The following is a 27,291-nucleotide window of genomic DNA, read 5'->3' on the forward strand; positions in this document are numbered from 1 at the left end:
CCTAAAAAAGAATTTGATATGCTGCCAAGAATGAGTTCTAGCTATAAAATATATCATGAGATATCACTAGTTAAAAACACAGTTGGGAATTTGAACTTAAAGGGGTTGTCTAGAATAACCTGTTTTTTATATGAGGCCAGGGAAGGTGAAAAATACATACTCACCTGTTTCTGAGGCCTCCCACCTTAGTCCTATCCTACTGCTATGGTGTATTATTTTGGCAGAAGTCACCGCTAAGACCAATCAGCAACCTCAGCAGCCTAAGTAAAGGAACTGGGACATCACTCGCACACATCATCTGTGACATCATATGTCCTTTCCTTAGGTGCTTGACTGCCAACCTGTTGGGGAGACAGAGGAATTAGGTATTTTCAGAAGGCCTCATCCCATTTGTTTCTGCAGGTGATATGATAAGCCACTGCGGGAGTGGTCTGCAGCAGGGTATTCTCTCCTCCCATCACAATAAACATGCACAGTTCCTGCATGTTACTGTGGAGTCAGAAAGAATAACAGGGTTTCAGGCAATATCTTATTTTCCAAAAAATTGAACATGTTGAAATCTAGGTCTGATTCTCATTTCTGGATATGAATTGTGTATAGCAGCAGAGCTGAATGTGCAGCAGGGTTCAGCTGTTCTCCGGTGTAGCAGTGCTGGCCATGCGCTCAGCTCGGCTGCATCTCCGGAGTAGCCGAGCTGAGCGCACGGCCAGCTCTGCTTCATCCCCAGTGTAGCAGTGCTGGCTGTGCGCTCAGCTCGGCTGCATTTCTGGTGTAGCCGAGCTGATCAATCAATCAACACTGGTCAATGCATTCCTATGGGAAAAAGTCAGCTCCCGCATATCACAAGCTGACAGGGATCCCGACGTAATACAGTGACTTGGGCATGTTAGATGCCCCCAGGCATGCTTCCCCTGCTGTCCCAGTTGCATTCCAGGGTGTTGGCATCATTTCCTGGGGTGTGATAGTGGACTTGGTGACTCTCCTGAGTCGAAGAGTGGGATCCCCTGAAACAAGCATTTTTTCCCCATAGACTATAATGGGGTTCGATATTCGTTTGAATAGTCGAATATTGAGGGGCTATTAGAAACGAATATCGAATATTTTACTGTTCGCTCATCTCTAATAGGCAGGTTTGTATTTGTGTAAGTCACCATAATATGATCTTAATAATGGAAACAACCACCCAGTTATATAACGTGTTATATTTTATCAGCGAGGAAATCTTCAGACACATACATGGGTTGTAGAGATGTGAAGGTGAACATTATTAGTTAAATCAACCTTAGGTGGGAGACAGTGGATGGCCATACACAAGACAGACTCCAGATATACTGTATCCATCTTGGTAATGCAAAGTAGAGTGGTAGAACATTGGTTACGTCTAGGTGTAGTATCACGTGAAGAGTTGTTTTGGACGCCTCCCATGGTATGATCCTGTACTCAATGCTGTGTGACAAAAGGATTATGTTGTGGTGATGCTAACCTCTGTAAAAGCAGCCTTCATGCTTTTCCGGACTCAGAAGGTGTGGATAGCAGTATGTATGCAGAGTCTGTCCCAGGATGCAGCTATCAAATTGCAAGGAACCAGAGGCTTAGTCTGCGTGTAGGGAGCGTTCTATGGGAACAGAAGTGGTGCTTGTAATGGCCACAGGAGTGATGCCCATTGACTCCTATGTGTGAGCTCCAGGTATCTGATGTTACTTGGTAATGTGCGCTTTACCTTTTGTGCTGATCGCTTGTGTACTTCCAATCAAGATTAGTAAATTTTGGTTCCGGTATATAAGAGTGTCTTGTGATTTTGCGTCTGACACGACTACACAACCAGGTCTGTGTCGCAGCTCCATTCAATGGATAAGCAGTTGGGTGGGACATTACAAAAACAGGAAAATTGCAGTGTGTACCACCATTACATTGTAGTTTTGAGTAGGCCTGTTGTCTACAAGTCAGAAGGAGGTGGAGGGAGATCATCCAAGGAAATAGAGCTCTTCATGAGATCAACTGTAAAATTACACAGAAAAAAAATGAAGGTATTATTATTATTAGTAGTAGTAGTAGTATGGCACCTGACAGATTATAAGTAAAACAGTTTCCCATTGTACTTGCTATATGTGGCAGTATTATTATGGCACTACACGGTGGTATTATGTGAACACTGTATCTTATCATTTGAGTATTCAATGGCAGGAAATATGTGACGTTGTTAAGTGGGCACTATATAGTTTTATTGGATAGTTATATTTGGATACTATTTATTATATTCCATTCTATGACAGTTTCCTACAAGTCACGTGCACAGGGTTACTTTACATAAGAAGAACCTGATGACTTTTCTTAGAAATATGATCTTCGCTGCCTATACTGTAAGTCTATGCATTCCTCTCTATTACTCTGCAAAAGTGAGAATAGTCTCACTAACCACGTACACAGAAATCTGAACCCAGCTACAGTATTACAGAAAGTAGTAATGGCCTGGAAAAAGGCTCTGATCAGTAGGTTACTCTTGGTTCACATCTCCGTTTGTATTCGGTACAGGGGAGTCCGCATGGGGACCCCCCGAACAGACTACCGAACGCATTTACAAACGGTGTGCAGTGAAAGCACACGGACCCCACGATTCATGCGGACAGGAAAGTAGATTGTGAAGTACTTTCCTGTCCACATGTTCCTTGCAGAGATCTCGCAGCAAGCACACGGACTCCATTATAGTCTATGGGGATCCGTGTGCTTTCTCTGCACAGTGCTTGCAAATGCGTTCGATAGTGTTTTTTGGAGGGTCCCCATGCGGACTCCCCCAAACGGATTACCGATGCAGAACAAGGCCTTATGCTATAGGATGAATTAACTTTCAAGGTAAATTTGTGCTCTAATGCTCTTGGTTGTTAAAGGGGTTTTGTGGAATCAACTGCTATGATCCCTGCAGATCACTAGAACAAAGTACACCTTAATATTTTACATCTGAGAATGTCTAAGTGGAACCTTCAGAGGCATAACTTGGAGCTCCTGGGCCCCAGTGCGAAATCTGTGAAGGGTAACCTGCCTATCTTGTGCAATTTAGAATAGTAGATTATTTTATTCGGAGAGTGACCTTTGGGGTCTCCTTTGCTCTTCCTATAGCTATGTCCCTGGCAGGGGTGAACCTACCCCTTTCGCCGCCCGAGGCGAACTACAGAAAGCCGCCCCCCGGAGGAGGGGGCGGAGCGAAGGAGCGTGGCCGCGTGAAGGGGCGTGGCCGAGCGAACGGTGCGGGGATTAGCGCCGTTCGCAGGCAGAGAGCAGGCACGGAGAGGACCTGCTCTCTGCCTGAGCGTGAGGGGAGGCTGCTGGAGCAGCGCTGCTCCAGTGGCCTCCCCAAACCACCGCTTGGTGCTAAGCCAATCAAAAATGCCGCCCTCCCTGGGGTCCTGACATAGCGCCGCCTGAAGCGCTCGCTTCAGGTCGCCTCATGGGAGGTGCGGCGCTGGTCCCTGGGCACCTCCCAAGACAGAACACGGGTAAAGGGCAGGAATGGGACAAGACATTTTCAATTTTTAGGCATAAAAAAGTGAATTACTAACCCCCCTTTGCCATCAAATAATTTCAGCATGGTACTGAATGAGTCATTGGTACCGATGAAGTTAATGAGAGCAAGTTATGTGCCCAGGTTGCTGGGTGGAAATACCCAGGGTATTTATTGGAAGTGGAGAGATGCCCAAATGTAGGTCCAGTGCCTCATGCATTGGCATTACTATATAAGGTCTGTGACGAGGGAAAGACCCTATTGGAGACGACTAGTTGTAATAAGTATACACAGATCTGGCACCAGCCTATATTAACTCACAGGCTTTCAAGGTTGGGGGGGGGGTGGTAGTGGTGGTGGTGGTGGGGTGTGTGTGTGTGAAAGGAATACCCTTGGTGAAGCATTTGGTTCAGGAAGAGTTTAAGATATTTGAGCAGCTCCATACAGAGATCTCTTTACCCCCATAGATGGTTTAAGTAATATCTACCACTCTGTCATGTGTATACTATGCAGCTCAGGCTCTCTGGGATATCGGTAAGCTCTCATATTGCCCTTGATTCAGTACTGTCTGAGAGTACAACTAAGGGTCTCATTTCCCTGATATACCAACATTTGCTTTCTGTTTATCTACAAACTTTTTTTTTCTGACAGATCCTGCAATAAATGGATTAGGGATGTGGGGGCCAAACGATCGATGGCAGGACATCTTGGATTTGACCCCTTGGCTTGAAGCCCAGAGACTTTTCCATTTATATTTATTGCATAGAGTCTATAAAACCCCTTGTCTGCTTTACCAAATAGGAGTCTGAACAGATGCTAAATGTCCAAGGTGTGAGCATAATGATGCCCATTTGTTACTTATGATGTAGGACTTTTCTGTCATCGGCATTTATTGGAATAGAGTATTGCAACTCATTCATAGGGTATACTAAATACAATCCTTGGTCCACTAGGTGATGATGTAGATATGGAGGCTCAGGGATATTTGGGTATCTCCTGAATATTATATCAAGCCAGGAAATTGCTGGTCCTACACTGGTTAGACCCTGGTCCATCTAAGGTTAAAAAATTGATAAATAGTTGAACATCATTACATGCCTGTAGCGAGGGTTGTACCTTAAATGCAATGCCTCTCACAAGTATGAAGACATGTGGAGAGTATGGCTGGGTACCCTGGGACTCCCCACAGAAGTGTTGCTGAGGGATCGGATCTTCCCACTGGGAGTGGTGGCCATGTTTGGTGTTCCATGATAATAACCTGGTATTATCTATTTCAAGCTGTATGTTTGTTGAACTGTTCTGTGTTCCTGACAGAAAGTGTGTTATACCATAGGGTTGTCCTGGATTGAATGATACCTGTAATTTGTCCAACTCGATTCTGCTATTTTAGCTTGTGGTCAGTGACCTTCCAGTTGGTCACTATGTCTACATCTGAGTGTGGGGGCGAGTGGGTCTGCTGTTCTTGGTTAAGTTTGATATATTGGGAATATGTATATGAGCTGGTACTATACCCAATATGTACTATGTATTCTGATTTGTACTGCGTTTTTTTTTTTTAATGTCTGTGTGTTATGTATGTCTTTCTCAGAAAATGGAAAACTGGTTGGTGGTTTTGCTCAATAAAAAAATATCTGATTACAAAATGTATCTGATACCCTGTAAGTGTCAGGAGGGGTCCGTGCTCTTCTGTTCTGTTACAGTGCCTTAAATCTATGACTAACTTTACACAATCATAGAATTGTATGATAAAATTATGGATGTATTTTGCATTTGTCAACATTTTTCAATGAAGTATCCCTGGTGAAAAAAGTTTCAACCAAGTAACCTCAATGCAGTGATTGGGCATAAATGTCACCAGGTCAGATTTATTTGGAATAATGCAACACTATTCTTCCCATCAAAGTGACAGACACCTCTATGTAACGCTATCAGACACTAATATAAAGCAATGGGGTCTATGGAGGAAGGTGGTAATGTCCTCCTCCAGAAACTCCAGTTTAATGTCCCCCTCCAGCTACCCCCAGAGTTTAATGGTCCCTCTAGTTGCCCCCAGTTTAATGGCCCTGTCCAACGACCCCACAGTTTTATGTCCCCCTCCAGCTTCCCTCTCAGATTAATTTCCCTATTCATGTACCCCCCCAGTTTAAGGTTCCCCATCCATCAGCCCCTAAAGTTTATTGTCCCTCTCCATCTGCCCCCCCAGTTTAATATCCCTCTTCATCCCCCCCCGTTTAATATCCTCCTCCATCTGCCCCCCAGTTTAATATCCCTCTTCATCTCCCCCCCCCCCGGTTTAATATCCCATCTGTTCCCAAGGTTTCACAAAAAAACACTCGCCTCTCCTCGCTCCCCTGCTTCTCTGTAGAAGTTTCTGCTCCCAGAATCTTCAGGGATCTGCAGACGCAATGTGACTAACGTCATAATACAGCTCCTGCAGCCAGAACACACAGGAGGCAGAGGGGTGAAACAGGGGGCGGACGGTTCCTGCTTCACCATTGTGTTCAACTCATCTGTATCCTCCGGACGCAGATGAGTTGAAGCTGGGACATACTTCCTGCTGACCAGGACAGTGGGACAGGTCCTGGAATCTGGGACTGTCCTGCTGAATCTGGGTTGGTTGGAAGGGATGCTATTACATAAAACCAATTCTTCCGGACTAATCCCAGTTTAAACTGTTCACCTGAATGCAGCCTTACACCTGATTCACATGACAGTGCCTAATGTCTGTGAAAAACAGCCATGTCACATCATTCCACAGTAAGGCCTTATTCACATGGCCATTATAAAACCCAGGAATGTCTATTTTAACATCTTTTTGTTCTAAATTACCAAATTGCAAATATTTGCAGATATTTTCATGTAATTATACTAGTGGTATTATATTATGCTATCTAAATAGGCACTGTTATTAGGTTTGGATACATAAATATTGCCAGCATTTATACCATATTTTAACCAGTCATAAATAAGGGCTTCCATTTGAGCCATACCGATAGGGGTCCTGAGCCATATGTGGCTTCTGAACTACTGGTTGAGGACAACTGACCTAAAGGTGTCTTGGATACTGCTATTCTTATACTGACATCTAGTGGCCCCAATACATATTTTCAAGAGTTGTGTATATTAGATTTGTTTGCAAAAATGAAAAATTAGATAAACATATTTGCAATAAGTGGTGACACAAACATTCATTTATATACAATATTGAATTAAAATATTGGCATATATGTTTGGCTTACCATTCTCCACTGGGCAAAATGCATGTGACATTTCACAGTCTGGAGGAGGAGGTGGGAGGTCGTCAGCAGACTGTTGTGTGCGCACTGAGGATGAAAAACCTGCAAGTGAACAAATGCAGTCATAAATTATATACATAATAAATAATAATAATAATAATTAAATATTGATGACATATCCAATATTAGTTCGTTGGGGGTTCTAACACCAGGACACAATATCACCAATTCTGTGCTTAGGAGTTAAATTGTTATGATAGGACAATCCTTTGAAATACACATTAAATATAACCAGTGTTTCAGAAAAATCCTTTAGGCTAAGTCCCCACATAGCGGGCCACAGTGAAAAAGTGTTGCAGGTAAAACCATGGCGGAAACACATCGCAGTTTTTCTCGCAACGCATAGGAATAATTGACATTCTTTAATTTCCAAAAGCGGTTTTGAAAATCGCAGCATTTCCGCTGTGCGTATTCTTCTGCAATGTGTGGATGGGATTCGCTAGATGGACAAACTGCGGCATTTACACCACACAAGGCTCCAGCTCCATATGGGTAAGTTCTCAGTGGTTAGAGGGGTTAAGTCACAAGCAATATTTATCCTCTATTCGGGCCGCCATCAATGCAGTTCTGCCATCAGGGGCCGGTCACAGCTCCATTAGAGCTGTGGTGGATTGGTTCGAGCCCTATTACTCACTCACTGTGCGCCCTGGTGCAGGATCCTAGCTATTGCCCTCCTACTTCATTAGTCAGTGACTTCAGCCTCAATGAACTGAATAATAAGAAAGCAGTCAGAGCCATGCTAGCTGCATGTCTGTTCGCAGAATAGAGGAAAAATGACTGATCGGGTGGAGGGTTGAGAACCCCATCAATCCTGAGAATGGGGGTCTTTTTCCCCTGATGTCAATGCAGCTTTGGATAAAGCATCTGACCCCCTAGTTAACACAGACGCCTTCACTCTCATTCATTATAATGGGAGAACCAGAGATAGCTGAGTAATGTACTTTGGCCATCTCTGGGGCTCCCATTAAAGTAAATGGGAGCAGAGCATGTCTTTCCGGTGGCTGCATTCAGGGAGTAAGACACCCCCAATTTTCAGGATCCTTGGGGGGTTTAGCAGTCAGAGGCTGAATATAAAAGTGTCTCTTGGAAAACCTATGAACCTGTGTTCGCATTCACTTCAATGGGTGTGCTGGAGATACAGTAGCTGGGTGCTTCATATCAGCTATTTATAGCGCTCCATTGCAATGAATTGGAGTGTCTCCTCCAAGTGACAACTTTACCTTCAGTCTGGTTACGGCAACAAAGACAGTTTTTCTATTAGACATGGTAAAAAATGTGCCCCAATGTTCTAAACTACATTAGTCCTATAATAAAAACGAGTGTGACATTCTCAATTTGTGCATAAAATTGTGTATTCACTTAATCTTTGGGACCCAGAGGAGACCAGATCAAAGTTCTAATACCATACCATTTCCTATTGGCCATAATGAATGTTTTTCTTCATTGTCAATGTCCGGTGGTGGTGGTGGCGGCAAACATTCATCAGTATCTTCTAGAAATTTACTATTGAGACTAGGGCTGTCTAAAAAAGATAATTATCATAATCAGCATTACCAACCAAATAAATAAATAAACAAAAGTCTGTACTGCCATCAAGTGTTGAAATTGCTAACTGCATTCAAAAGTGATGATTTACGTTGTGAATCTGTTTTCCTTTAGTCCAACCAGCAGCACAATAATGGGGAATTTCTAACCCTGCCTGCTGATAGGACAGATGGAATTTGTAATTTAAATAATTAAACAAACATCCCCCTCTGTTATAAATAGGGAAGAGAGACCTCCCCCACTCTGTTAATTATAAAGACTGTAAAAAAATGATAGGGAGGGCAGCTGGTGCTGATGTTAGGATTAAGGGAAAATGGATTAAGGGGAGTCTGTCAATTAAGGGGCCTTAACCTAGCGAAAAGCAGCAGAAAAAAAGCTGTAGAAAAAATAGGTCTCCTATTTATAACAGAGGGGTGTGCCTGTTCTATTAAGTATTTAAATTAAAAATTCCATCTGTCCTACCAGCACACAGGCAGAGTACACATATGTACTCTATATACTAATGTATACACTGTATGTACTCTATATACTACAATATACTGCTGTATACACTGTATGTACTCTATATACCACTATATACTACTGTATACACTGTATGCAGTGCCGCACCTCCCATGAGGCGACCTGAAGCGAGCGCTTCAGGCGGCACTATGCCAGGGCCTCAGGGAGGGCGGCATTTTTGATTACCTAAGCCAGTCCAGGACAAGCTGTCCTGGACTGGCTTATCACCGAGCGGTGGTTTGGGGAGGCCACTGGAGACAGCGCTGCTCCAGCAGCCTCCCCTCACGCTCAGGCAGAGAGCAGGCAGTCTCCGGGCCTACTCTCTGCCGGCGAACGGCGCTAAGCCCCGCCCCTTCACTCGGCCACGCCCCGACCCGCTCGACCACGCCCCCGCTCCGCCCCCTCTTCCCGGCGGGGGTGTGGGGGGGTGGGTGTGTTGGCTTTCTGCAGTTAGCCTCGGGCGGCGAAAGGTGCAGGCTCACCCCTGACTGTATGTTCTCTATATACCACTATATACTGCTGTATACACTGTATGTACTCTATATACCACTATATGCTGCAGTTTACACTGTATATACTCTACAGTATATACTACTATATACCACTATGTACTACTGTATACACTCTATGTATTCTATATACCACTATATACTACTGTATACACTGTTAACACAGACGCTACTAGGACACTCACACAACACAACCCCTGTGATCCAAATTTCCAGATGTAGCCGAGCTGAGGCAGCGCGGTACCACAGCTTGCTCTGCTCTCCATACGGATATGCATACAGCTGGGGCTGCTTGGCATATGCACAGATGTAGGAGAACTGACACGCGGACACAGGTGGATCACCACCAACCACATTTGGCTAATTATTAGCGCCTCATCGCCAACAACAACCCGCAGACGAGGTCGTGGGCAGAAGCTAGTATGACTATTTTTGGATATGTTCACACATTGTGAGTACTCTGCAAATTTTGTTTCGGCTGGGTTTAGGGAAGAATAACTTGTATGGAAGTTCCCCAGTTATTGACCTGTGGCATAGATTTTAACCCCTTCCTAACACCCATTATACTGTTATGGCAGATGTTGAATCTCTAAATATGGCTCCTGCTCAAAAGTAGAGTTTTATACAGTGGAGATCCAGTGGTAATGCGGTAAAGTCTGTTCCACCTGCAAGAAATAGCAGTTTCCCCATAGACTGCAATATAGCATTATTGCAGTCTATGATACAAAGGATTCATTGATCACAGGTTCAAATCCCCTAGGGGAACTCAAAAAAAAGGAATGCTGATGTTTAAGAAAATCTAAAGAAAATAAGAAAAACTATATAAATTTGGTCTCAAAATAATTGTAGCAATCCGAAGAATATAGGTAATATGTCATTTTAGCTGCATATTGAATGCCATAAAAACCCTGAAATCGCAGAATTCTGAAATGTTTGCAGCTTCACTGTACATCATACAGAATATTAAATCTTTCCACCATAAAGTACAATCTGTCCTTCAAAAAGTAGATCCTCAACAGTTCTATGAATGGAAACATTTTAAAAGTTATGGCTTTTGGAAGGTGAAGAGTAAAAAACAAAAATCAAAGATTGAAAAATAGCTGTGATGGGAAAGGGTTAAATTATCAGCATATCAATTTGTGTTATGGATTTTCACTACAGATTTCAGCCTTTGCAATGCATTGGGTAAAATCTGTGGCAAACTTTGCAAGTTATTTCAATTTGTATACAATGATCATGAAGAGTTCTGTTATATATAATTTCTCCACTAGATGGCGCCATTCCACGGAAATAGTACAATGCTGCACATAACAGGGAGCCTGCACACGGAGTTTACGCTTGCTCATTCTGAAGGTAAAACTCATTCAGAGTGAGCGGCGTAGAAAACAGATCCCATTGATTTGAATGAGTGCCGGCATACGTGTACTCCCCATTGAAATCAACGGGAGGCTTTTTTACCTTTTGCTTTCAATGGGATACGCGCGTATTCCGGCACTAGGGTTGAGCAATCGTGTTCGGAAAAGATCGGATTCCGATCGTCGACTGAGAAAATTTCACGATTGCGATTGGAATTCTGAACACGATCGAGTGGGATCGAGATCGGTGATTATTTCCCACAATGCTTTGCTACTGGCCAAGCATTGTGGGAAAAGCTAACAATGTTAGCCTTCACACTGAGTATACGCTCTACTCATTCTGAGCTGAATGTATACTCAGTGTGAAGGCTCCGCTGCAGTTCCATAGGAATGAATGGAAGTAGCCGGCACACAGCCTCAGCCCCCTGCGCGCCGGCTGCGTCCATTCATTCTAATGGGAGACTAGCTAACATCTCTTGTAGTAGAAAAAAATGCAGAAGCAGCATAGCATACAAACCTGGTGCAAAGCCAAACTGGAAGGTGGCTAATCTTCAACTTTATATAGAAAATGGAAAAATGGCAGCACTCCAATATTTAGAAAAAGTGTGGATTTATTCCAAGCAGCGACGTTTCGGTTCTTATCTGAACCTTTCTCAGGCTTGAGAAAGGTTCAGATAAGAACCGAAACGTCGCTGCTTGGAATAAATCCACACTTTTTCTAAATATTGGAGCGCTGCCATTTTTCCATTTTCTAACATTTCTTGTAGCTACTTACCTGCAGAGATGGCTGGTCCAGTGCCCGGTGTTCTTGTTCTTCTTTGCCTCACTGCCCTTGTGGCTTAAAGTGTGGGCGGGTACAGGGTGGGGAGACGTGACATCTCCCCTCCCAGTACCTGCCCCCACTCTCCTAACCTGAGAGGCAGGGGGCAGCGAGGCGAAGAAGAACGAGAACACCGGGCACCAGGACCAGCCATGTCTGCAGGTAAGTGGACACCAGGGGGGACTAAGTAGCCAGAGGATTAAAAAAAAATCCTCTGGCTACTTAGTGATAAAAAAAATCACTACACAGCGTGGATTCTAACAATTAAAGCGTTCAATTGTTAGATTCCATGCTGTATAGTGAATAGGATTGTTTTTAAAATCCGATCTCCGATTAGTAAAAAAATCCCATTGACTTGCATTGGGATCGAGATCGGGTTCGAATGAAAAATGATCAGAAATCGGATTTCAAAATCGATCCTGAAAAGTCAAGATCGGCTCAACCCTAGCCGGCTCCCATTCAAGTCAATGGGATCTGTTTTTTACGCCGCTCACTCTGAACGAGTTTTACGTTCAGAATGAGCGAGCGTAAACTCTGTGTGCAGGCTCCCATAGAAGAGCTCAGCTAGAAGAGCTTAGGTTTTGTTGAATTCTCTTCCTTATAGTATTCAGTATTGCTTCTCAGTTTTTGTATGGGAAGCTATTTATATATATATATATATATAAAACTTCTCAGACCCCAGAATATAATAATTGGAGACCCAGGAGGGATACTTACCTATCCCTGGTTTTGCTGTGTTTCGTGCTGATGGCGGCCATCTTCAATGACATCTGGGACGTCACGTGACTCAGGGGGCCTGTGTCGGAACGCAAAGGACGCAGGCCCTGGTCATGTGCAGTCAGGGATGTCACACAAGTAGGCCCGAAGCCTGCCCGGAGAGGTAGCACAGTTTTTTATGTTTCCTTACCTATTTCCTTTTCAGACCCTCGAGTATAATAATAGTGTTTGTGGAGCCCACGGTGTCACTTACCGATTCCGGGCGCTGCTAGGATCGGTAAGTAAATTTGGCCTATTACCGTCTGGAGTAACTCCAGCCAGTAACGGCTTATTAAGAAAAAAAAAACAAAAACGCAGCAGTAGTGGCTGTCGCTGGGCCCCTTAATGTCCTGGGCTACCCAGCTACCGCTGCTACCCCGGTAGTTACACCCCTGGTGTAAATGTTTTATATGTTTGTGTAAGGGGCATAAATTTAAATTTTTGATAAAAAATAGTTTAAAAAATAGTTGTAATAGTTTATACTACATAATATGTATTGAATATGTAAAATCAATAAAAATGTTGAAATGAAAAAAAAAAAAAGTTCACATCAATGTTACGACAAATTAGTAAAATGCCAAAATAATAAAAATTTAAAGTGGAAAAAAAATATTTACTGTAGCTCTGAAAATGTCAATTTCAGTGTGACACTGAAAATTTTACTTTAGCGCAACCAATAATTTAACATATTTTCCGCGAGCGAAGCCACAGGTATTCTACTAGTAAGTTTATAAAACAAGAAAGTTGCTAAAACACCTTGTATAATGGGAGCAGGGAGCCACAGTGAACCATTCAAGTCACACTCTGGAGGAGGAGGAGGAGGAAGGTCATTGCAAGGCGGAGAATACAGGTCAGGGAAGTTGGAGCCTGAACAATGGAGGAAATGAAAGTCAAATAAAAAATATTTATAGCAATAAATAGTAACTGAAACAAACACAGCAATAAGTACAGTCAGGCAATACATGTATTTATGCTGTTTCTGGGTTGTAGGTGGATACACTGAAATACTGAGAGGCAGTAGGGTACCAGTAGTAAATTAAAGGGTTGTCCACGATATACAGTTTTTCACATGAAGGCCAGGGTAGGTGAAAAGTAATAATAATAAAAAAAATTCTCACCTGTCCCTTGTGCTCTGGTGTCCCCTGACACTGTCCAAGTCTAGAGGCCAACAGAAGTCCCCGACTCATGTGACTGGCCTCAGCGGCCTAAAGAAATGAAGCGAGACATCACTCACATACGTCACCTGTGATGTCCTGTGTCCATTCCTTAGGCTGCTGATTAGTCTCAGTGGTCACGTGACGGCGAAGACATCTGCCGGTGACCAGAACAAAATCCTGAGAGCAGCAGGACTGGACTGCAGGGGACTGGTGGAGTATTTATTTATTTTTTTTACCTTCCCCAGCCTCCTTGATCAAAACTGTATATCCTGGATAACCCTTTCAAGGACTTCCTTCAAACTACAGTGTGATCAACTTAGGGTCCATTCACACGGAGTAAACACAAGCTCATTTTGGCAAAATACACGTGTAAAGATTACACGTGTAAAAATAAGACTCCCATTGACTTCAATGACATTTTTCACGTGTATTTTGACGTTTTTTTGGACGTGTGTTTTGACGTGTTTTTTTACACGTGTAAAAAAATGTCATTGAAGTCAATGGGAGTCTTATTTTTACACGTGTATTTAGCCAAAATGAGCGTGTGTTCACTCCGTGTGAATGGACCCTAACAAGTCTCTTCTGGCAACCTTCAGACCCCTCCCCATCCAGTCCTAACCATGTGGTTTCTCAATGTGCACCCCAATGCAGAGAGTCCTGCTGAAGATATTAATCCGGCCTAATGTAAGGGAGTAGGAGTACGAATAGTGCTGAGGTTATGCCGTGTAAGTTACAGGACAAATGGTTACTGTCACTGTTCTATCATTTCCTCTATTTAGAGGTCACAGAGCAAGTGCAGTGTGAATTGACTCTCCCCTGTTTGTCTCTGCATAATGAGAGGTATTATGAGAAAGCTATAGGGGAATCAAAGTAGAAGGAAAGAAGGAATCACAATGGCAGATAATCTATAAATGGCGCATAATAGACTCAACTTTATTTTTAATAATAACTTTTTTGCTAAAGTGAATCTTTAAAACCAATTTTACATGGTTGTAACATGACATATTTTAATACACCACTCACCTGTATCTAGCGATTGTTGTGTCAGAAGGAGAGAAGGAGCCGATCCCTCTGGTGTGGACAAAGGGGTCTCACCATTCATTCTAGCAGGATGAGGGGGACTGGGGAAGGTCGTACCTGGAGTTCTGTAGTAGCACAGGAAATATATATGGTATGTCGCTTACATAGTTACAAACATTTTTCTTGGTGAGGTTATATGGAGTAATAGGAGAAGATATAGGGAGAGGTTATATGGAGTAATAGGAGGAGATATATAGAGAGGTTATATGGAGTAATAGGAGGAGATATAGGGAGAGGTTATATGGAGTAATAGGAGGAGATATAGGGAGAGGATATATGGAGTAATAGGAGGAGATATAGGGAGAGGTTATATGGAGTAATAGGAGGAGATATAGGGAGAGGTTATATGGAGTGATAGGAGGAGATATAGGGAGAGGTTATATGGAGTAATAGGAGGAGATATAGGGAGAGGTTATATGGAGTAATAGGAGGAGATATAGGGAGATGTTATATGGAGTAATAGGAGGAGATATAGGGAGAGGTTATATGGAGTAATAGGGGGAGACATAGGGAGGGGTTATATGGAGTAATAGGGGGAGATAGAGAGAGAGGTTATATGGAGTAATAGGAGGAGATATAGGGAGAGGTTATATGGAGTAATAGGAGGAGATATAGGGAGAGGTTATATGGAGTAATAGGAGGAGATATAGGGAGAGGTTATATGGAGTAATAGGAGGAGATATAGAGAGAGGTTATATGGAGTAATAGGAGGAGATATAGGGAGAGGTTATATGGAGTAATAGGAGGAGATATAGGGGGAGGTTATATGGAGTAATAGGAGGAGATATAGGGAGAGGTTATATGGAGTAATAGGAGGAGATATAGGGAGAGGTTATATGGAGTAATAGGAGGAGATATAGGGAGAGGATATATGGAGTAATAGGAGGAGATATAGGGAGAGGTTATATGGAGTAATAGGAGGAGATATAGGGAGAGGTTATATGGAGTAATAGGAGGAGACATAAGGAGAGGTTATATGGAGTAATAGGGGAAGATATAGGGAGAGGATATATGGAGTAATAGGAGGAGATATAGGGAGAAGTTATATGGAGTAATAGGAGGAGACATAAGGAGAGGTTATATGGAGTAATAGGAGGAGATATAGGGAGAGGTTATATGGAGTAATAGGAGGAGATATAGGGAGAGGTTATATGGAGTAATAGGAGGAGATATAGGGAGAGGTTATATGGAGTAATAGGAGGAGATATAGGGAGGGGATATATGGAGTAATAGGAGGAGATATAGGGAGAGGTTATATGGAGTAATAGGAGGAGATATAGGGAGAGGTTATATGGAGTAATAGGAGGAGATATAGGGAGATGTTATATGGAGTAATAGGAGGAGATATAAGGAGATGTTATATGGAGTAATAGGGGGAGATATAGGGAAAGTTTATATGGAGTAATAGGGGGAGATATAGGGAGAGGTTATATGGAGTAATAGGAGGAGATATAGAGATGTTATATGGAGTAACAGGAGGAGATATAGGGAGAGGTTATATGGAGTAATAGGAGGAGATATAGGGAGAGGTTATATGGAGTAATAGGAGGAGATATATAGAGAGGTTATATGGAGTAATAGGAGGAGATATAGGGAGAGGTTATATGGAGTAATAGTAGGAGCTATAGGGAGAGGTTATATGGAGTAATAGGAGGAGATATAGGGAGAGGATATATGGAGTAATAGGAGGAGATATAGGGAGAGGTTATATGGAGTAATAGGAGGAGATATAGGGAGAGGTTATATGGAGTGATAGGAGGAGATATAGGGAGAGGTTATATGGAGTAATAGGAGGAGATATAGGGAGAGGTTATATGGAGTAATAGGAGGAGATATAGGGGGAGGTTATATGGAGTAATAGGAGGAGATATAGGGAGAGGTTATATGGAGTAATAGGAGGAGATATAGGGGGAGGTTATATGGAGTAATAGGAGGAGATATAGGGAGAGGTTATATGGAGTAATAGGAGGAGATATAGGGAGAGGTTATATGGAGTAATAGGAGGAGATATAGGGAGAGGTTATATGGAGTAATAGGAGGAGATATAGAGAGAGGTTATATGCAGTAATAGGAGGAGTTATAGGGATAGGTTATATGGAGTAATAGGGGGAGATATAGGGAGAGGTTATATGGAGTAATAGGAGGAGATATAGGGAGAGGGTATATGGAGTAATAGGGGGAGATATAGGGAGAGGTTATATGGAGTAATAGGAGGAGATATAGGGAGAGGTTATATGGAGTAATAGGAGGAGATATAGGGAGAGGTTATATGGAGTAATAGGGGAGATATAGGGGGAGGTTATATGGAGTAATAGGAGGAGATATAGGGAGAGGTTATATGGAGTAATAGGAGGAGATATAGGGAGAGGTTATATGGAGTAATAGGAGGAGATATAGAGAGAGGTTATATGGAGTAATAGGGGAGATATAGGGGGAGGTTATATGGAGTAATAGGAGGAGATATAGGGAGAGGTTATATGGAGTAATAGGAGGAGATATAGGGAGAGGTTATATGGAGTAATAGGAGGAGATATAGGGAGAGGTTATATGGAGTAATAGGAGGAGATATAGAGAGAGGTTATATGGAGTAATAGGAGGAGATATAGGGAGAGGTTATATGGAGTAATAGGGGGAGATATAGGGAGAGGATATATGGAGTAATAGGAGGAGATATAGGGAGAGGTTATATGGAGTAATAGGAGGAGATATAGGGAGAGGATATATGGAGTAATAGGAGGAGATATAGGGAGAGGATATATGGAGTAATAGGAGGAGATATAGGGAGAGGATATATGGAGTAATAGGAGGAGATATAGGGAGAGGATATATGGAGTAATAGGAGGAGATATAGGGGGAGGTTATATGGAGTAATAGGGGGAGATATAGGGAGAGGTTATATGGAGTAATAGGAGGAGATATAGGGAGAGGTTATATGGATTAATAAGAGGATATATAAGGAGAGGTTATATGGAGTAATAGGAGGAGATATAGAGAGGTTATATGGAGTAATAGGAGGAGATATAGAGAGGTTATATGGAGTAATAGGAGGAGATATAGAGAGGTTATATGGAGTAATAGGAGGAGATATAGAGAGGTTATATGGAGTAATAGGAGGAGATATAGAGAGGTTATATGGAGTAATAGGAGGAGATATAGAGAGGTTATATGGAGTAATAGGAGGAGATATAGGGAGAGATTATATGGAGTAATAGGAGGAGATATAGAGAGGTTATATGGAGTAATAGGAGGAGATATAGGGGAAGGTAACTGAAACTAGCAAAGGAAAAAGTCTTCTGTGCAGGACTGTTTTGTCTACCAATTTCAGATGGATATTCCATGGTGCAGATTTGAGCTATGCCTATGTTCTATACTTACACTGGACAAGGAAACTTTTCTGCTGGAACCATTGGAGGAGCTATGGGCTCCCTAGATCGAGAACTTCTCCTGTAAAAAGGGAAACCTCATTTACCGAATTCTAATTATATTACTGAATCTTGTTTGTTACTATCTTCTTTTCAGCCATCAGTCATGATAGGGGTGATATAATAGTTTCAATCACATGAAGATACCCATAGTATATTTTCCTAGTATAGTGTCTATATAATTGGATTCATATGAACTTGCTCAAGGAATAGTAGGTTTATAATTGTGCCAGCAGCATAACATTGTCAATAACATACAGCCATAATAATACCTATTATATGTACCAACAATAGTGTGTAAGTTATCCATTGTATGCTCTATAGTGCCATAAATTATACCACATGTTCCTTCCAGTGGATCCTCACCCTGTCTGTTAGGGTAGCTACACACGACTGAGTTTCATCCCTGAATCTCTGTCCATTTGTGACACTGGGTTCACACCAGCGACCGTGTCCTGCCGTCAGCGCCGGTGAGCGTTTTGAGCTCTCCACGGCGAAACCGGTTTTTTAAACCAGACACAAAGTCCTGCATGTCCGACTTTGTGTCCAGTTAAAAAAAAAAAGTTTTGCCACGGAGAGCTCAAAACGCTCACCAGTGCTCATGGCCAGACACTTTTCAAACCCATTCAAATGAATGGGTTTGAAAATGCCGGCAGGTTTCCGTCTCCTGCCCAGTTTCGGGCAGGAAATGGAAAGCAGAGACCCCGGGTGCAGATGTGAACGAGCTAGATTTACTTACTTGAACTTCATGCTGGGAGTGGGACTCCTAGCATTCTATTTATCCTTGATGGTAGGAGTCTCTGCCTCCCAGTAACATACTGTCTTGTACCAATTACAGTAGAGGACAGTAAGGCATCTTGCATAACTATACTGCTAGGAGTTCCTCTCCCAGCATAAAGTTCAAGCCGGTAAATCTAACTAAAGTGGCGTTCACAATGCCGCTGCTGTCCAACCCGGGGTGTATTATAATCTATTATGACATATGGACATCATAAAAAGGAAAGAAAATCCGACTCAACAGCCCTGTCTGTTAGGGTAGCTGCACTCAACCGAGTTTCACCCATGAATCTCAGTCCGTGTTAAGCGGTGTTCACACTGCCACTGCTGTCCACCCCGGGGCGTCCGTGGTAAACCCCGGGGAATCTGGACAGTAGACGGAGAGGCTGAAAACACGCACGGGCGGTCACCTTTGAAAACTGAATGGGTTTTAAAGCAGACTGCTCGCAAGCCGTCTGCTGTCCGGTTTCCCCGGGGTTTACCACAGACGCCCCGGTGCGGACAACAGCGGCAGTGTGAACGCCGCTTCACACGCACTGAGATTCATGGGTGAAACTCGGTTGAGTGCAGCTACCCTAACAGACAGGGCTGTTGAGTGGGATTTCCTTTCCTTTTTATGATGTCCATATGTCATAATATATTGCCACAATTCCCGCTTCTGATGCCAGTTTCCTCCAGGTATGGCCCTTTTGTAATATTTGTATGTTACTATTACTAAGTATAATACATCTGCATGCACTATAACATTTCTCATGTATAGATATTGATGCCTTTGCCATACCCTACTTACCCTAGTGTACTCTGTGTCTGGCCCATGTTTTTCACGCTAATCTTGCGGGACATAGTTCCAGTTCTAGATAACTGTGAGTCAGAATCCTGTAGTAGTAGAAGAAATAGAAGTCACTCATAGTATGAACAATCAGTGATAAAACCGTAACAGGAGTCCTAAACCCTGGCACCAAAGACACAACCTGAACCTCATGTGCCCTGGTGCAAATATATAACACAGAAACTTCTATGGGGCTCATGAAGAACTCAACTAAACTTCCGCATAGGAATTGTTATCTTGATTATGAATCTATCTAAGGTATGGGTAAGAGGTTGTTACCAAGAGGACATGGTGGCATGACCAACACTGAGGGGGAGTATTTCCTTCTTGCTGTGGAGTCTATTCTCTTCTTTGTATACCCCTTGAATCCTCAGAGGCTTCCTTCAGAAGACCCCTACTTCTGATATTTGGTTGGTGTACATTCTTGAGTCCAGGAACTAAACATTTTCCAAATAATGTATATGTTCAGTACAGGAGATCCATTATTATTAAAAAAAAACAAAAAAAAAAAAAAGGAATTGGGCCTGCTCCATATTTTGCAGCTTGTTATTATGGCACCACACAGATTCATGAAAACTAAGGATGTGTGTATAGAAGCATAGAAATGAATTGGTCTGTATGCTAGCCATAAATGCACGGCCGCAAACTAGCGCAGCGCATACGCTCCCCGCTCCCATTGAAATGAATGGGAGCGTGTACGGCATGCAAAGGGTCATGCGGCGTACACGTGCCAAATCTCGCGGGACGTTACGCCGTGTGAATGCTCCCTAAGAAAACTGGATCTATATCAATGTGTATTTCAAGAACATTTCCAGCATTAAAGTGAGTGAAGATGTAATGCCATAAACAACCAATTGACATTGCTTCTAAAAAGTGCCGTCATGGTTCTGTAATGTTATACAACTCCTTTAATGCAAAAGACTTTTGAGTAACTTGTGATCAAAAGAAATCAAAAGCGATGTGTTAAGTTTCTTTTGGTCTGGAAGGAGTCTGCAGATTACAGCAGCCATGGCCTAGTTTATGCTGAGATCCTCCTGCCAGCAGGAACTGCTCTAAACCAGGATGAAGAAACATACTATCACCAACCATCTGTTTCTACATAATTTATATTTATTGAAAGCCTGCCATCATGCTTTCTCTCACCCCAGTGGCAAAAGTGTAGGTGTGCCATACAAAGAAGTGCACAAGAACTTTGCCTATCACAAGCCTTCTCTTAAAAGCAAACCACCCAACCAACTGAGCCAAAGGGCCCTAAGAATATTGAAGATAGACTATGTTCTCTCGTTGGAACGCGGGGAAACCATACTTGCTCCTGGGTTCTACCCCAGTGTAGACCAAGAAGCCAACAACTGATTGCATCACCCTCCATAGAAGAAGAGGTTGGACTGGGGCTGCAGGAGAAGAGGGAACCTATATGTCCACAATACTTCTTCCACTAGTTGGGATGATTTCTAACCACTAAAAACAGATACTATACTTGATCTTAGCTAAAAGGCAGAAAAGCCTGCATACAAGTGACAAAAATACAAGTGTATTTTACACTACAGGGCATTTAGGGAAGTGCAATGTTGGTTGGGACAAATGCGCTCTGACACTTTTACAGTTACTTTTGTGACAGCATTCCTTCTCTAATAGATATTTTAGGACCATCTTCCATAGAGTAAAGAGTATAACTCCAAAGAGTATTTCATGCTCTGGAGGAGCCATAATGTCTGCATGTTATATGGATAATCCATTGACTTAAATAACGTGTGTAGCACTCATTTCCCCTATGGTGGCACTGCAGGGGAACTGAATGCTTGCTGCTGGTTACTCCACACATTGCAGTTTATTGCTGTGAGTCCCAGCAGCAAGACAACCTGTGAGCAGCTAATAAAAGGAAATGTCTAGTATGGAGAATCCCTATAATGCATGGACGGCTCTCAATAAACTGGGCACCTCACTGGGCATAGCATCAATAGGGGAAACACCTTTGGTACAAATAAGGTCCATGTGTCCACTGTCTGTTTGGCTGTAGAAAGCAATATAAAGATAAAGCACTGTTTTTTTTTATTTTTATTAACACGCCTATAATGGTGCTTTAGGCAACTACTAGGGTTGAGCGATCGGGATCAGAAAAGATGGGATTACGATCAGTGATCGAGTAAATTTCACGATCGTGATCGGAATTCCAATCCCGATCTTTTCTGGCGGGATCGACGTCGGAGGTTATTTCCCACAATGCTTAGCTAGTGGCCAATTATTGTGGGAAAAGCTAATATTAGGGTTGAGTGATCAGGATCGGAAAAGGTCGGATCCCAATCAGCGATCGAGCAAATTTCACGATCGCGATCGGCTGGAAAATGATCAAAAATCGGATTTTAAAAACGATCCTGAAATCTCAAGATTGGCTCAACCCTAGCAGCTACCTATCCGCCTGATCCTGCATGTGCCAGGTATATTGCATGGTGATATGGATGATTAAAAGTGATGACCTGCTTGAAACCTTTATGTATGCTTCTTTTTCTTAGCACCATTTCAGATAACAACCCCACCAATGTTCCTTTCATGTTGACTTGGGAGTCTTAAGTCTGAGACTCAATGCTGGGAAATATTTTTTATAACCACTTCTCCTTTTCACTATTACTCAATGCTTCTGCTGTGGTCTGGATGGCGCCTATTTGTACCGCTGACACTGATATATTGTCTGTTTCCCATAGATGTAAGATTGTATTACACAATTTATATCAATTTATGGAGCCTGTTTCTTTTAGTTATGAAACCAATTGATGGCAGTCATGGATGAAGTATGTATCTCTACATACGTGGAAATGTATCCGTTATCTATTGTTTATATACTAGATTCTGTGAAACAAGCTGAAGACCAAGCGAAATGTATGAACTAGCCTTCATATTGAAATATACAATGGTCTCCTCACCATTTTAGGTAGTTGGTAATTCTAGAATCCATGGTGGTCTAGTGTAGTGATAGGAATAGCTGTAAATTCCCTGGTGGTCTATGGCAGTAATGGAGTAGATGATGAATGTAGGAAATATTTGAGGGCTTGTTTGGTTCCCTATGAAATTGGGGTACTGGCCAAGTTTACACCCACTTTACAACTTGCCATGTATCATCCATATAAAATGTAAGTTTTTATTAGAATACCTGCTCGCTACAATGATCACATCATCTGACTGCGGAGGTCAGCCATTGACAATGTGTCACTCAGACCAACATGAACTCTTTTTGTAGCCATTGACTCCTGCAGTCATATGACACATGTTCACATTTAACATTTGCCCCCTCTCCTAATAGTTTGTAGTATAGTAGAATTCTTACCATGAACCCATGACCAGTATTATCCAGAGATGTGAAGTTAATGGGCATTCTGGTGTAAGAGGCCAAGCGTCTATTGTTCTGCCCATTTTGGATTTTCTGAGTGTGCTGAAATTTCTTGGATGTTGTCAACTTCCCAATCTTCTGGCGAGCTACTTTCTCCACATGGATTTCTAGTAACTGCAGACATAAAGCAATAGATTTCTATATTAATAATGACTTTGTGCCTCCCTTTAACCCCTTAAGGACTGGGCTGTTTTAAACCTTAAAAACCAATCACTTCTTTTTAAAGTTTTTTTTTATTTTTATATTCTAATTTTTTTTTTTTTTTTTTACTTTTCCACATGAGTGCTTGTTTTATTTGAGGAAAGGCTTGCATTAGTGTTGTTTAGTCATATTTTGGGGAATAAGAGAGGTGGGGGGTGCAGAAAAAAGCTATTTCATGATAGATTTTGAGTTTTGTTTTTCAGTTATTTTTTAGTGTTCAGTAAAAATAACAAAATAACTATCAAAATGAATATATTGGTACTTTAGCACTATTAGGGAGGCTTCACACAGAGTTTACGCGCTCTGTTCCACTGCCACAAATTGTTTAGTTAGAAAAAGAGAAACTTTGCTATTTGTGATCCCGGTACTTCTGTGCACCACTGTGCCAGAGGTTAGTAACTTTCTCTGAAAGCATAGGTGTGCTACAGAAGGTACATATATATGCTTTGGTAAACCCCAGTAGCATAAGGTGAGGTAGGTCCCCCTGATGATGGGTGTGAAGGCACCCTGAAACGCCGCGTAGGGACTGCTAGGGTTTCCGTCATAGGTTCAGCTTGGGACTGCCCTTGTTAGGGTGGGAGTCATTGGGATATAGGGCAGTCACCTAGGGACATCCAGGCCCTGTGTCTCCTCTACTTCCACTTGGGGGATACACTGATATTAAGACCACTGAACGGGTAACATTGAACCATTTTTTACTTACCGTGGTGTACTAAGTGGTAATGTGATGTATTCTGGTCCCCTGTTTTGAACCTGTGGGATTGTATTATTGATGCTCCAGGTGAAAATATCCTCTTAGCATTTTTAAGGGTTTTTGTTAAGTTTTATTATCTTTGTATCAGTGCTTGTATAGTAACACTAAAATTTCTGATGTCCTATGAATAACTTCCCTCTTTTCATCAGTGGGGGGAGTATTCTACATAGTAGCCGATGCGTAATTCTTGTAAGGGTCCATTCAGCTCCAAATAAAGTGCCATTTTCCTCTGTGTGACTGGACCCTTACAAGAGAGATCTCTAAAAACTGTGATAACCTGTCATTCTGTGTGATCTTCAAATGACCAGGACAGACCTTCATCTTTTGGCTAAGGTCCCGTGTTGCGGAAATGCAGTGCTTTTGTTGTAGATTTTGCTGTGGTTTGTTGATCCAAAGTCAAGAGTGGCTTGAGAAGGAATAAAAAATATTAAAAAAATTACCTGAGATTTCCATTTTGTTATATCCAGTTCTGACTTTGACTCAAAAACAGCACTAAATATGCAACAAAAAAAACGTGTTTCTGCAACGTGGGGCCTTAGCCTCTGAAAGGTAAATAACATGAACTCCCATTCAGTGAAATAAGGAGAGATCTTTGAAATGGTAATGAATTGATGGAGCTTTATTAGAACATGTTTTACATTTTTATATACACATCTACAAGGGAGCAGATGGGGCATATGCCTTATGTGCAGTACAGATTGTGAATAAGAAGATGCCAGTCCTGTCTCTCTGTCAGTTTAGGATATTATTTGATGCTGCAGCCGGCACTGAGATACTTACAAATCAGTCATCTCTAAGTGTGCCCAGTTACTGTAGCATCTGCTAATATCATAAAACAGTGCTGCTCAAAATGGGGATCACAAAACAGAAACTTCCCTTATAAGGTCACCCTGTATTTAGTGCAGTATCTGTACCTAAAGGGGCTAAAGGATTTGTGATGACATGAGTGCATCACTTCTTTACCATGTATTGTGGTTCAGCAGGACTCAGGCCTGGCTCACATCTGTGTTCAGTATTCCGTTCGGTGAGTCCGCTTGGAGACTCCCCGAATGGAATACCGAGCGCATTAAAAAGTGGTTAGCTAAGAAACCATACAGACCCCATAGACTATATCCCCAAGCGGACTTCCCGAATGGGCTACCGAATGCAGATGTGAACCAAGCCTCAAGAACTAGAAGCCTGCAGCAGAGAAGTGGGCAATCCTGACACTCTCCCTTGCACTCTGGTATGTATTAGGCATAATTACTAAAAATAAGCAGAAATGGTTTTAGCATCATACATCATATTTTAATTTTTTTAAAATTTATTTTAATGGTCACTGACCTGTGAGATATATCGGACTTTTACTTCCTCCTTCTGCAACATCAGACTCTGAACCTCCAACAAGTCTGACACATGGCGGGCAGCCACTCCTACTTGACAAGCCACACTGGCCAGTGTCTGTGTGACTAGGGACATGGTGCTCTCTAGAGCTTTACGCTTGTCAGGAGCCTGAAGGGAAAAAATATAAGATTAGTGTTTTGTGAAGTTTCAACAAAAAAATATAACAATTTGAATATGTTGGATATAGCCCAATGTGTCACCTTTCTTTATCATTAGTAAACATGTGAAGAGCAGCTACAAAAAATATCTCTTTCTCTATCTCCACATTACATTGGCAGCTTATTGTTTTCAATGGGACCTATGCAATTCTTTATTTGCCCTTTGGGGGAGCTGCAGGGAAGTTGAACACTTGCAGTTAGGTTTTTTTCACAAATTACAAATAATCGCTAAGGATCCCTATGATCAGCTTATCACTAACACGGAGACAATTACTAAATGAATGGTGACTACAGAAGGCAGGTGGTTTTGTAGATAATGGAGCCAGCATGGTAATACTGTGTTAGTAGCTGTCACATCTAATAAATCTCTTAAAAGTGTATATGGAGGGTATGCTAAACCTAAAGATTAGTGACCTCTACAAAATATTACTCCAAATGTCAGGAAATGTTGGATTAATATACCTAATACCATGCTTATCTATACCGTATTGTTTGGAATCTTCCCTTTCCCGACCTATATGCTAAGCTCATATTGATCTTATACAGTGACACATTTACATCAGATAACTAGTGAGGTCCATTCCGAATCACCTTATGTTCTAAAGAAGTCTATTACCTTTATAAGACAGTGATCTGGAATGTAAAAACATTTGTAATGGTGCAGAATAAAATATTGTGATACAAAATGCCATTCTGTGATGCAAATTTTTGTTTTGTTTGGTCAAAATTTTTTAATTGCAACATAAATCAATATCTTGCAGCACTTAATATTTTTTTTTAGTTTTTCTACTACAAAGTGAATGGTACCCAATAATCTTGAAATGGTTTAGATTTACAGCAGCTACAAGTGCCTCAAAATTTTAGAATGGAAATATTTTGTAATGCACTGTGTACTCTGTCCCATACACCAGCATTAGTGAAACTAGAACCATAAACTTGCAAGTTCTTCCCTTGGATTCTTCTAGCCATACACAGTAAAACCACTAAGATCTAGAGACTTTTCAAGCCTGATCTGTTGAACATACTCAAACCCTCGTGCCAACCTAGGCTTTAACCCTGGATTCAATGATTATCTGTTGTCCTCCTACCTCCATGTAATTCTTCTCACAGTAATCAGCAACATTTTGCAGGTTCTGGTAGCTGTCCCTCAAGGCTTGCCTTGCTGTAGACACCTCTCTGTAGATGTCTTCCATTTCATGTCTTGAGGTAGAGACATCTGGAGTCTTATTCTTCAAATCAGCCATGCTGCAACTGTAGCTCCTTCAAAGCATCTTAACAGTGAGTCTGAGAACAACAGACGGTGCCTCTGAGACACTTCCTCACTTGAAACCACAATATGCTGTGTCGCCTGCACGAAAGTCTTTGTATATGTCATTCTCTTCTGTCATTGCTTCATGCTCTTGTTACATGTTCACAGAGCAAAATTTCATAGGTCAGAATTGTTTTTACTTTTGCAACATAGATATTGTCTACATTTGAGAACTAGTTCTTTCTTTGAATGGAGAAGTAAAAGTCAAAACTACCCACCCATAGGAAGCTAGTGTGACAATGTTCTACAACCACTTGTGCTTCTACTGAAAGTTTTCCCATGGATGACAGGCTTGGATCACATGTTTTTTTTCCTTACAGATGATATGCTAGGAGTAAAAGGAATGATGCGTCTTTAATATTGAGACCCACTTAGTCTTTAGTGGTCCAAAGGTCCTATTGGTAAGTTGTGTACTAACTGGTCTCCATTATATGTGCTAGTTGCAGAAGACTAGAACTTCTTCATCTAAAATTTTAAACATACTTTTAAAGAAGTTGTAATGAAATATTGTTTGCTTCTACAACGCCAACAATTCTCTGCTCTTTAATTTTGATCTTAAAG

At 41.9% G+C, this 27,291-nt stretch overlaps 1 protein-coding gene across 1 annotated transcript; it reads right to left on the reverse strand.

Moving 5' to 3' along the window:
- Nucleotides 1–321: 321 nt before the first annotated feature.
- LOC142210038 (uncharacterized) lies at nucleotides 322–26,696 on the reverse strand. Its single transcript, XM_075279067.1, has 10 exons — nucleotides 26,510–26,696; nucleotides 25,204–25,371; nucleotides 22,863–23,039; nucleotides 19,505–19,590; nucleotides 17,891–17,959; nucleotides 14,459–14,580; nucleotides 13,035–13,145; nucleotides 8,201–8,314; nucleotides 6,736–6,834; nucleotides 322–341 (listed from the first exon to the last, which is right to left on the reverse strand). The coding sequence occupies exons 1-10, from the start codon at nucleotides 26,663–26,665 to the stop codon at nucleotides 322–324; spliced, it is 1,122 nt and encodes a 373-aa protein (XP_075135168.1). The 5' UTR covers nucleotides 26,666–26,696.
- Nucleotides 26,697–27,291: the final 595 nt, after the last annotated feature.

This window comes from Leptodactylus fuscus, chromosome 6, assembly GCF_031893055.1.
Source record: "Leptodactylus fuscus isolate aLepFus1 chromosome 6, aLepFus1.hap2, whole genome shotgun sequence".
Lineage (NCBI taxonomy): Eukaryota > Metazoa > Chordata > Amphibia > Anura > Leptodactylidae > Leptodactylus > Leptodactylus fuscus.